The following is a 12,566-nucleotide window of genomic DNA, read 5'->3' as shown; positions in this document are numbered from 1 at the left end:
TGTAATTATAGTTTGTTGGAGGAGACTCAATTAATTGAGTCTACTGGAGCATGCTTATTAGCACACTCCACCAGCCTCGGCATCTGGTGCATTTTGTGTCCTTGTGCTTCAAAATGGTGGCGGAGGCACTTTAACTAAATCTCATTTGACATGTTTTAGATACAGTGCCCCTGCCACCATTTTGAAGTATGGATGTTGAATACACGAGACACTGTGAGTGCTCTAATTAGAGCAGCTTCTAAGAGCAACTCTAAAGCACCTCCCCTGCCCCCTCCCAGAGCACGTGTAAAGATGCCCAGGGATGGGACCAACTGTGGTAGCCAAAGTTCATGTCTGTATGTCCTGGATTTATTTAGAGTTCCCACAGGTATGAAAGGGAGCACACTGCAGGAGGTGCAATTCACACACACAGAGCACAAGCCCACTAAGAGAAGTCTGCCACATTTTGGAAAGCCTTTCCACTAAGATATAAAGTAAGACATAACAGCTGGGACACTAGTGTCTGTGCTGAGTGGAGTGGCCCAGAATGCTGAAGGGGCGACTAGACAGCCAAGGAGGAGCCTGGTCTGGATGGTGCGGTGAAAGGAAGAGGAAGGAGAGTTCCATGCTACATGAACCCAACCTAAACTGTCCTTCCCTCAGCACTAATGTACTCTGTGGCGATACCTTTTCTTCAGACATCCATAGTCTACAATTTACCTGTGTTTTGGCTAAAGCCATCCCTGTTGATACTTATGAAGCTGAAACCTGTTACCCGGTGCCACCGGTGAACCAGGAACTTCATTCTGCATTTAAAATACGAGATTTAAGATTGAGAGGTATTGCCTTTTCAAATAACATACTTACAATATTCTGAGGCATAATAATCCACATACCACAAAACCAAACGTAAAAGGTAGATTTAAAACCTACAAAACTGGACTAAGCAGAAAACATCCTTACACACAGACTTGCAATCTTAAGGAAAATATTTCAGTTATATGCTTATAAAATGCACAGCCCCCCTGGGGAAGGCACTAATGATCAATTAATTCTTTTTAAAACTTGTTAAGGTATCCCATATACTCTGACATTAATTAATTAAAGAATACACAGCTCAGCAATTAGGAACAATAATTGGGCTGAAGAGTGTATTACCGTATCCAAATCATTTCCAGGATCTGGGCTGTTTAACTCAGCACTCTAAAAAATTCACTGTTTTCAGGACAGTAGGAGACTTACAATAATTTAAACAGAGTGGACTACAAAGCACTCTAGAACTTGCTACATGTTGTGTTTGGAAAACAAATTTTAAGTTGCATATTCACATTTGGTTAAATTGTAACTTCCTGTGATGTACCTTGAAATTGCAATGGACACTCTGACTGCAGAACGAAACCTGGTAAAACCCTTTGAATGATGTGTAATCACTTCTACATCAGTATAGGAAGGTTGCCCACCCATTCTTGCAATGAGGGCCAGGGTGGCTTCTTCACATTCCTGGAATCCACCTAGTAACAGCAGCAAGTATTTTTTCTGGTATATGAGTGCTTTCCGAAAGCTCTCTGCTCTCAGGTACTTTCCGTAAATTCTCTAGATGTTAAGAAAGAAGGAAAACACTATAAGCCAGTCATTCAAAAGCTTATTAGAATTCAAAGATTACCAACATCGCCAAACAGTTTAGCTGCTTTTATTCCCTCCCTGTAACCATGGAAAGAATAGGATCATAAACAAGTAGGACTGGAAGGGACTGCACAAGGTCATCTAGTCCAGCGCTTCTTAACCCGTGGGTCGTGACCCCAAAGTGGGTCACTAGAATATATGAAAGGGTCACGAATAAACTTAAAAAATGGATTCTCTTTTAAAGGAGAAAACATGGGAAGCCGTGGCTTTTCCCTTGCAGCCTGGCAGAGTTCCAGCCTGCAAGGGGTTGCTTGGAGCCCCCCATTCTCCTCACCTGGCCCATATACCCACCCCCTGCCCCACGCACTGTGGGGCTGGAGGCAAGGGGCAGTGGGTTGGGAGTGAGAAGCACTGGGTCAGGATTTGCCACTTACGTTTACAAATGGGTCCTAGTACAAAAAAGGTTGAGAACCACTCATCTAGTCCAGCACCCTGCTCAAAGCAGGATCATCCCTAACTAAACCATCCCAGCCAAGTGTCCATCTAACCTGCTTTTGAGAACTTCCAAGGATGAAGCTACCAGAATTTCTCTAAGTAGCCTGTTTTAGTGCCTGACCACTTTCATAATCAGAAAGCTTCTAATCTCCAACCTAAACTTCCCCTGCTGCAGCTTGAGACCATTGCTCCTAGCCCTGTCCCAGACAGCCACAGAGAAAAGCCCATCCTCCGTATAACTAACATTCAGATATTTGAAGATTTATCAACCCCCGCCCCCCTCCAATCTTCTCTTCTCCAGACTAAATAAATCCAGCTCTTTCAGCTTTTCCTCGTTAGTCTTGCACCCCAGGCTTTTGCTGGGATCACTTTTGCTGCTCCACACTGTACTTTTTCCAAATTGTCCACATCCTTCTTGAAGTGTGGGACCTAAAACTGGATACAATACTCTAGGTGAGGCCTTACCAGTGCCAAGTTGAGTGGAAGAATCACTTCCCTTGATTTGCAAGTGACACCTGTGTTAATACAATCTAGTAGGCTGTTGTCTTTTTGCAACAAGAGCACACTGTTGTCTCATTCAGTTTAAGGTCCACTATAATCCCCAGGTCCTTCTCTGCAGTATTGCAGCCTAGCCACTCAGCAAAAAGTATAATGTAGAAAGCAGGAGCATGTGTAATGTTGGATCTTACTCATAGGGAGAAGTTAATGGACTTCTACTTCTCTCAAACCAAGGCTATATAGACAGGTGATAAAGGCAGCAGTGAAAAATAGGCCCAGTTCTATGTATGAGAACCACCTATGTTAGAAAACACTGGCAGAGAAATGCTTCCTACTTTTAAAACAGCATTTTCAGACTCCGATCCCAGTTCTCTCAGAAAAGCTTCATTCCTGAGTTCTGCTCTCAGTTTGGACAGCTCTGCATCAGCTTGTTTCAAGGATTTCTGTAGTGACAGCTTTTCTCTGTTCCAAATCTCTCTTTCAGAAGCAGTGAGTGTGTCAATATTAGTTCCATTGTCCAACACCCATCTAGAAGACTGAAGAGGGAACAAACTTTATTTTTATTGTTAAACACCCAGTATTCCAAATGGTGTCGTTTCCACACTGGGACAGTAATGAGCTCACATTAGTGAATGGAAGACCCAGGGTCTGTTAGTTGTTAGTCTTGGTGATGGAATGCAGCTCACATGGAGAGGTACAAGAAAATTATAAGGAAAAGGAAAGTCACCATTTTCCTAGCAGAAACTAGAAGTGTACAACCGTTCACTCAATTTCTCCCATAGGAAACATGCCCCTTTCAGGAAATCTTTCAGGTCACAACCAAGAAGATCTCCTTTGCAAGAAAGGTTGTTTCCTAAGAGTGAACATTTGTACACTCCTCTTTTGGTCTGGTCCCAGGTGGGAACTGGAAGAGCAAGGCAAACCCCCTAGTTGTTTCCTTGACTGAGATCCCCAGGCTGAGGGGCAGGTGGGGGATTTCCTGCCCTGCTCATTTTGCAGTTCCAAGGCCCTCAGAGCTGAGTGGAAGAGCAGCCCCCGCACTTGCTCCTCAAACCTGAGTCTTGGTGTAAGAAGTGGGTGGGGGGCTTTGCCCTGCTGCTCCCATGTTTTCCCTAGACTGGGATCACCCCAGTCTCAGAAAGGTGCAAGGAGCCACAGAGAGTGGGCATTTGCAGGCTGGACACCTGCACTGCTTTCACTCCTGGAACCATTTTTAGGGGCAGAAATTTTCCACTATTAAAAATGAAAGCCTGTTCACAGCCCAAGACAGGAAAGTCACAGGAAGCTGAGAGAGCAAGGAAAGGAGCTACTCATATTGCTGGTTTTGAAAGGGGGAGATGTATTTCATGTATGAAAGTAATGTGGTGTTTTTTAGTCTCTGTACACCTCATTACACAGTGCAATAAGAAGAGACGTACATAATCTCCACAAGGTCCTCTCTGCTGATTTTGTCTGACTTTCTCCTCCAATTTCAGGACAGCATTCCTCAGATTGTTCTTTTCCTCACTCAGTCTGCTGACAAACCCTGTCAGCTCAGCATTCTGCCTCAGCAGCCCCTCAGTAAATGACCTAGAGGAGGCTCCTGGTGGTAACAGTAACTTCAGCTAGAAATGAAAAAAGCTTGTGTGAGATCAGTTACTGTTGTGGATAATAACAGTACTCTGTTGCTTCATCAGAGGAATCCATGCATTTAAATCCCAGGTCAGTCTAATGTTAATTTTTGTGAAATGATTACTAGGGACTTACCTACATTGCAGAGGATGTTTGTGGCACAGCAGTACCTTTCATTTTGCTTTCACTACCGTGCCCCCCACCCCCAGTGGCCAAGAGGTTAAAACCACAACATTAATTGTCTTGGGGGGGAGGGAGGGAGGGCGAGGAGTGTGTACAGCAAAAAGAGCAAGATTAAAGGCACCACTATGCCATGAACTTCCATTGTGATTTAGGGAGGTCCATAATGATTATGCTCAATAGCAGAACAACACAGCAAGAATCTAATTGCTCTGATTTCTTTAAAAAAAGGAGTTTTTATTTTTTTTATATCTGTTTTTATCTTGGAGCAAAAAGAAAAAGACAGCTAATTTTCTGCTGCTTTAAAACACATTTTATAGCACTGTTGCCTTTGAAGATGAGCTCAGTCAAAAACTAAATACTGCTGAATTATTACCATATTTACTTGATTAGAAGATGAGACTTTTTCCCCATTTAACATGAGGAAAAAAGCCCCTCACCTTACAATCAAGCACGAGGAGGTAGGGGCAGGGGTTGGGGCTAGGGCCAGAGCTTCAGCTGCTGCCTGCTCCCCACGGACTTTGCACACCCAGCCACTCCTTCCTCACTTCGCCAGTCTCCCCACTGTGCTGCTTCTCCTGCACTCCTCCTTACCTTTGTTCTACGCTGGCAGGCTCTGTCCTTGCTGCAGCCTGGGGCACAGAGCATGTGTTCCAGCCTGACTCTGTAGAAGAAGTGCCAGCTCAGTGCCACTGCTGCGGGGCCAGGCTGGAGCCATGCTCTACACCCCAGAGGGACTGAGCCTGCTGGTGGAAATGCTTGTGGAGGGGAGGGAGACTAAGGGAGAGAGGGGGAGACAGGAGAAAGGGGAGGTGGGGGATCCAAGACTGCAGGGGACAGAAGCACCATGGAGGGGAAAAGAGGGGGGAAGGGGACCTGGGCAGCCTGAAGCTGCAGTGGGGCAGGTGACAAGAGGTAAGCTTCCTGCCTTGCTGCCTGCCTCACTTCCTGCCCCACTGCCTATGTTGCTTGCCCCCTATATCCTCCACTTTGTGCCCCCTTGCAGCCACCCACTGCCTGCTCTACCATGTGCCTCCCTACTGCCTGTCCTCCACCTACTCCCTACCATCCCTCACTGCCTCCTCAATTACTGCCCCCCTCACCTTCCCTACCATATGCCTCCCTACTGCCTCCCCCATTGCCTGCCCCATTACCATCCTCCTCATCACCTCTTCCCCTCAGCACCTGCAGCAGTGTGGGGGATGAATTTAAGATGATCCTTCAATAATTAAATTCCATACATGGAAAGTTATAATAAATTTATAAATTTTCCATGTGTAGAATCTAATTATTGGCATCTTAAATTCAGGATCATCTTGCATTAGAGTAAATACAGTATTTCTCTTTTACATATTACTTCATTTCAAATATTCATAACTATATGTAGATTTTCCTATTGCCTTTTAGTATATACATAATAGTTTGATTTCATAGGCTATACTAACACAGTATACTATGCAATAAATGTTGATCTACTTCATCAGAGCAGCATTGAGTAAAGATTTTCTCAGGAGGATGTAGCTACATTTTAACTGAAAACTGAGTATGAGACTAATTCACATTTTACTGTGTAATTTTACACAGTAAAAGAAAGATATACAATTCACCTCATGTATCTGGAGCAATCCAGGTAAGTTCTGCAACTGCAAGAGAACATCTTCAATAGTATTTTGAACTCCAATGAAGTCTTCATTGTCTGCTGTTTCAAACTGCAGTCTGAAATGAAGAGCAAATATTTAGAGCGCACATCATCTAAAACTGGAAAATTACACTGAGAAGTTTAAGTCTCTAAGCCATCAGTTTTCTAAATTTCTGAAAGCAGACATGGAGATACTTGGGAACTTTATTAAAACCTTTTGGCCTACGAGCATATTTATCAGAGAAACAGAGATTTTCAGTGGTACTCAGGGTCCTATTTTGACATCTATATTAAAATGGCCAGTCTGTAAATTGCTTAGCAGCGCAGCAGCTGCTATCATTACTAAAGAAAGCTGTTCAATTCCAAATACTTTTGGAAACATCTCTCAAGATGTCCACAAACTTGTCAAAGTTGCTTGACCACTACTCTTTTTTTGCTTGAATGCTCATATAATGAAATTCTTCTTTACTGAACAGTATTCACAGCAGGAAAAAACCCTGATTTACATTATGCTCCTATGTGCTGGTAACACTAATTATTATGGCTGTGCATAGTTTCAGCTGCTGATTCGATTTGGAGGAGATTGGGGGTATGATTCGGTGGCCGAATCTCCAAATCCAAATCGAATCAGGAGACCCATTAATCTCTCCAATCAAATTGGAAGCCTCTGATTCAATTCAGAGAGATTTGACGATTCGGACACAGACAGCTTTATATGTTTTTTCTACATACCTCAAGGTACCAGATGACTCGTGGATGCTGAGATGGTGGGGCGGATGGAGCGTCCCACAGGAGCATGGTGGGGAGGTCCCCAGTGCACTTGGCGGTGGACCCGGAAGTGGACCAGAAGCAGTTCCGGTCCACTTCTGGGTCTGCTGTGGAGTGCACAGGGACCCGCCCCCACCTTCTCCTTGGCCCCTGGCTCTGTGACTGGTGCCTCCTGGGTCTGAGGGGTATATCTGGGGTCCCAGCCAGCTGCCGAGCTGGGATGGTTCCCCTGCACACTCAGCAGCAGACCTGGAAGTGGACTAGAAGTACCTCTGGGTCCGCCACCGAGCACATGGTGGCCCCCCCACAACGTTCCTGTGGGATGCTCCATCTGCCCCACCATCTCAGCATTCACAAGCTGTGCCCGGTACCTCAAGGTATGTAGAAAAGACATCTAAAGCTGTGTCTATAGCCAAATCGCTGATTCTCCAAATCAGCATCGAATCTTCAGATTCCGCCTTATCGAATCAGGACAGCGATTCAAATCAGCGAATCGAATCACTGTCCCCCAAATCAGACCAAGTCTGAGTAGAATATGGCCCATTTTGCACACCCCTACCAATTATATATATCACCTCTCAAGTGGTGGCCAGTAAAAGAACGTGCAGGTGTGAATCTGACCATGAATTAAATATAATTACTCTGTCAGAGATTCCACGGTATTAAATTCTGTTTCACTACATTCATATTCAAATACTACATTAAATTAAAAAAAAATCCTAATTTTTAAGGGTTTTTTTGTTTCTGTTTTGTTTTGTTTTTTTACCTACAAGCTCAAACGTACTCTTTTCCCTTGCACAATATATTTTTTAATTGATAAAGGATTGCATAAAGCCAGAGATGATCTGAGCAGGGTGCAGGGCCCACGGCAAATCAGCCTGTGTGAGGTCCTGCCCCCAGACACAAGGAAGCCAGTAGCGGCGGGGTGGGGGAGGGGTGCTGAGTGGCTTGATGTCAAGCTGGCAGCAGCACCGAGTCACCGCACTGCTTTGTCTGGCTCTGCAGGGCCCCCCAAGGTGTGGGGCCCAGGGTGGTCATCCCGATTCGTGCCCCCCCTAGGGACAACCCTGCATAAAGCACTAATATTTAGGGCAGAATTCTGCTCTGTGATCAGTTTTACACCATAGTAGCTCAGCTAACAACTGGATTACAACAGGAATGAATCAAGTTTGGGGATCCGGATTCAAGTGCTAAAACATTAGTTCATTGGTTGCTGTTAGCAAATACAAGAAATTAAAGAACCATCCAAACCTCCTAGCAGCCTTGTGAGCCAACTGCTTCAGCTTTGAAGACATATTTTGTAGCGTTTGTCTAATGTTGTCCAGAACACTGCTACCCACAGCTAAGTCACCTCCTTTTGTTTCCATCAGGGTAGGGTAGGTTGGTTCATTGGCTTCAGCGCCTTCCATTTTCTGCTGGAGAATCCAATTTCTTGTTCTCTCATTTGACATGTCACATGTAGTCTGAACGTGTACATATAAAAATACATGTGAGGAACTATTTGTTTAAACTGAAAAATACTGAACTGTGGAATAAAATTGGTTGTATTCAAATGTAAATAGTTTGAGACCAAGCTTAATATAAAGACTATAGCATACATGTGTTAAATTAATTCTGTGCTGAATAATAATCAATATGGCCCTAATGGAATTAAAGAGGTTGTACATGCTCTCACTAAGTGCAGAATTTGCTTGCTGTTTCTTTACTTTAGCTAATATATGGTATTTCTAACAAACATTTCCAAACAAAGAAGCCTTCTTTATGCCCCTTGAAATTGGGCACGTGCACACACTAAATAGAGTGGCATTAGGTGTTGTGCCACTAGCCAACCCCCAATCATCTAGAGCAGCCATGAATAGGAATTCTGTGCTCATGAGGCTGGGTGACTGGCCTGCCTAGTGATGGATATACCTTCAGGCTATGCTTCCTTCTGCTATGAAGTATAACCCCCTATGATTCTAATAGCAAAGGATGTGCAGACATCTTCATTACTAGCATGCAAGGTCTAGTCCAAATCAAGGAGACCACTGAAAACTTTGAGCTACAAGAGTTAGAGTGACAAATAAGTTTGAGGAATTTACTCTTGAATTGTATTGCCCCTCTAAGTCTTTTATCAGAGATTTAAGAGCCTAGTAGCACATTCAGTTCAACATTTCACATTCCTCTAACATTTCCCATACCTCATTTAGACTCTGTTCTGTTCCTTTGGCTGTTTCTTTTTCCTCCCTGTCCTGCTCAGTTTTCTGCAGTTCTTGAATTATTTCCTGCAATTTCTTTGTTTCATGCTGTAGTTTGTGAATCTGTTGTCTCTTCTCCCCAAGCTGCCACTGAATATCTTCCACTTTGGACTCCAGTTCATGTACCTTCTTCTGTGCTAGGATGTTAGCATCTTGCTCTGTTTGCAGTGCCTTCTTCTGAATCTGTTTCTCTTTTTCCATCTGCTGTCTCACCTGCACAGACTCCAGTTTATACTTCTCCATCTCACTGACTAACTCTACTACATGGTCATGTTTTTCATCTATTTGTCTTTGTAGCTCTTTAAACAATTCATCTGAAGGGTTAGCAATTCCCTCCTGCTCCTTAGCTTCAGCACTCTGGAGCTGGGCACAGAGCTCTTTCTCCTTTTCTAAGGCACTGCTCATTTCAAGAACTTGGGCCTTCTGCGTTTCAAGGAGTATCTGAAGCTCACAGTTACGGCCTTGCTCATGTGACATCTGGGCAATATTCAGTGCTTCCTGGGATTCTATTTTCTGCTGCAGGTCACTTGAAAGCTGCTTTTCCTGCTCCAAAAGTCTATTTAACTCCACATTCTTTTGTTTTTGATCCTCAAGTGAAAATTTCAAGTCCTTCCATAAAAAAAAGAAAAGAAATGGATCAATTATATTATATAAAAAAATGCTTACTTGCCAAGAATGTTTTTGAAATGTAAGATCTGGTTGATTTGCTACTAATAGGTTTGGGTTTTTAAAATAAATAGGTGCATAAATCTAATAGATTCTACTAACTGATTTATTTTAGACCAAGTATAATGAGAATAAATATAACTGACCAACTGGCGAATTATGCTGACCCATTTTAGTCTAAAGATACCTGTAAAATATAATTTTTGTAAGATTGCACTGACCTTCAAAGTGAAAAAGTCAGAGCTACTGGTAACTAATGGCTTTAAATTCCTAACAATAAAAACAGAAATTCAAAGCCAGACTTTTTTTCCTTCTAATTGTAACCTGTTATGAAATAAATTATTGTTGCGTCCACATAATTTAAGAAAACTGAAATACTATATACTCTAGAGGAACATGTTCTGCCTGCTTGGAAGGTACAAGATAATGCAATGCAGAAATTCTACCAGTAAGCACTGATTTTATGTGATGGGTTGGTAAACTTGGGAGGGGGGTGCTATTGATGCTTGAAATGAGAGTAAATATCATGTATTTCTAAATAGTGCTAAGAACATGCTATCCAGCTGTGGAGGGGCTGTGTACACTGCCATCTTAGGCAAAAACAGCTCCTTAAAGCTGTGGTGGAAGAGGAGGAGTTGATGGAAGAAATTAATCCTTTGCATTCTGAACACCATGTCTGTGTCCACACGAGCAAGGGTGTGCATTTGCAGCAGCACAAATTTAGTGGCACAAATAGTGGCATAAATTTGTTCTGCTACTTTGTGCAGCAGTGCATACCCCTGCCCATGCGTTTTGCAGCAGGACACATTGGGCACTTTTCCATGTGCTCTGGGACGTGGCACTGCATGCTCTAATTAGCAAGCTGTGCTAATTTAAAGTGCCTGTGTGTCACGTGCAACAGTGTCCCCCGTGCTGAAAAAATGGCAGTTGGGTGCTTTGAACTAAAGCTTGTTGAACACATTTTATTTCAAAGTGCCCTCTGCCATTTTTTCAGTGTAGCAATGCTGATACTTGTGATATGGAAGGCAGTTGGAGCATGTCAATTTCTGTGCTCCAGCAGACTCGATTACTTGAGTCTTCAGTGAGCTGGATTTCCAGTGTGTTGAACCAGGCTTCCTGCACACTATAGGAGCCCACTGTCCTGTTGCTCCATATGCTTTAGTGGGGCTTGACTAGGGCAGAGTGCACCTCAGCATGGGGCCAGCTGACAGATAGCCCCTGCGCTGAGGCACCTTGTACTCCAGCCAGCTGGGGAGCAGCACATGGAGATAGGGGAGCAGGCTGTCCTAAGCTGCTGCTTCCCCAGCTCTGTGAAGCCCCTGCACTGAGGTACCTGGCAACCTAGCCAACCACTCCCCATCTGGCTGGGGCACAGAGCCTTGAGATGGGACAGCAGGCAGCCCTGGACTGGCTGCTCCCCTCTCTCCATATGCCTGTGTGGGGGCTCTGCTGTGGAGCCCCATGCTGAGACAGGTGGAGTCCCCGTCTCGAGGCACACTGAGCCTGAGCCAGTTGCTCCCCCCATCTCAAGGCACACTGAGCCCCAGCCAGTTGGGGAGCAGCTGACTGGGGTGCAGCATGCCTTGAGATGGGAGCTCCACATGCCTCAGTGTGGTGGTTCTGCAATTGGGGGTCCACTCCAAGGCATGTGGAGATAGGGGAGAGCCAGCCTAGGGCTGCTTGCTCCCCAATCTCGGGGCACTCTATACCCCAGCCAACCAGGGGGAGGCTGGCTGGGGTGCAGGGTGCCTTAGTACGGGGGTTCCACAGTGTGCAGAGACAAGGGAGCAGGCTATCGGCTCCCCCATCTCTGCATTTGTCCCAGCGCATGCCACTTTGGCATGCTTTGTGCTGCTTTTTTTTCAGGTGTTTTTTTTTGCTACTGGAAAATCCTGGTAGCAGATTTTGCCTTGGTGCTGCAAATTAGCAGCACTGCGCATGATCTAATACACCTGCATGTCTGGATCCAGCCCGTGAGGCTGACATAAAGCCTCTATGTCAGTAAAATGGAATTTGTATTAGGCCCTTTCTGTCTTGACCCTTTTATGGGAGAAATTCTCTGTACCTCCAACTCAAGAGAATGCCCTGGAGCAGCACAGGGCACAATCTGGTGCACAGACTGTACAGTACATAAAAAATGTTAAGTAGAGAATAAGGATACTATCTGTATGCCTTCTACTGTTCAGGTTAATTTCACACACCTCAAGCTCTTCTCTTCCTCTTTCCTCACTGCGTTCCATTTTTGCTTTTTCCTTTTCCAAAGCCCACTGTAGCTCTCTTGATTTTTTCTGTTCATTGGCCATTGTATCCTTTAATACATCTAATTCGGTTGCTTTTTCTTTAACCTCAGTCCTAGGAAAGATAAACACATACAACCTTCAGGATGCTTTATGATGTCAAAAACATTTAAACCTTACGGGAAAATGTTATTCCATACTTAGCTACAAATCTCATTTTATTTATAACTCACCTCTTAAGTACTCTAACAACCACATACTTACTCAGGTTATCCTGAAAGTTGGGAGTCGAGTTAAGGCACAGAGCACATTTAGTGTTTGGGGTATTTATTCTAAGGGTTCTTGAGATACTGAACCCCTCAATAAGTCCCCAGATACTTTTAACATGTACCCAAAATGTTCTTAGTTGCTTACCATCCCTATCAGTGGATATGGTATACACTACCTCTTTATGAGAATAAAACTGAAACAGTTTCATGGAAGAGGACACAAGAAAAGTCAGGGAAAATCTGATTCATTTACTCTAACTCATTAAGGTAAATGCCAGCCCAGCTCTTGTGGCAAAGGGGTTACATGAAAGAGAAACCAACAGAGTTGCCAAAGACTTTTTTAGTTTGCCAGTTTCCACATTGG

At 44.1% G+C, this 12,566-nt stretch overlaps 1 protein-coding gene across 9 annotated transcripts in view; it reads right to left on the bottom strand.

Moving 5' to 3' along the window:
- AKAP9 (A-kinase anchoring protein 9) overlaps positions 1-12,566 on the bottom strand; it is a 216,142-nt gene that overhangs the window by 3,645 nt on the left and 199,931 nt on the right. For 8 of the 9 annotated variants that reach the window (XM_019533012.1, XM_019533069.1, XM_019533077.1 and 5 more), the window contains 8 exons: positions 11,898-12,048; positions 8,974-9,639; positions 8,045-8,256; positions 5,994-6,102; positions 4,014-4,199; positions 2,931-3,131; positions 1,340-1,572; positions 700-785 (listed from right to left, as the gene is read on the bottom strand). In XM_019533012.1, coding sequence (XP_019388557.1) covers positions 700-785; positions 1,340-1,572; positions 2,931-3,131; positions 4,014-4,199; positions 5,994-6,102; positions 8,045-8,256; positions 8,974-9,639; positions 11,898-12,048 — 1,844 coding nt within the window. The remainder of the gene's footprint in view (positions 1-699; positions 786-1,339; positions 1,573-2,930; positions 3,132-4,013; positions 4,200-5,993; positions 6,103-8,044; positions 8,257-8,973; positions 9,640-11,897; positions 12,049-12,566) is intronic. The other variant, XM_019533055.1, reaches the window with a different exon arrangement.

Source organism: Crocodylus porosus, unplaced genomic scaffold (assembly GCF_001723895.1).
Source record: "Crocodylus porosus isolate Cpor-Errol unplaced genomic scaffold, CroPor_comp1, whole genome shotgun sequence".
NCBI classification, from domain to species: Eukaryota; Metazoa; Chordata; order Crocodylia; family Crocodylidae; genus Crocodylus; species Crocodylus porosus.
The sequence above is the reverse complement of the archived record's forward strand: the minus strand, read 5'-3'. Positions and strand labels throughout refer to the sequence as shown.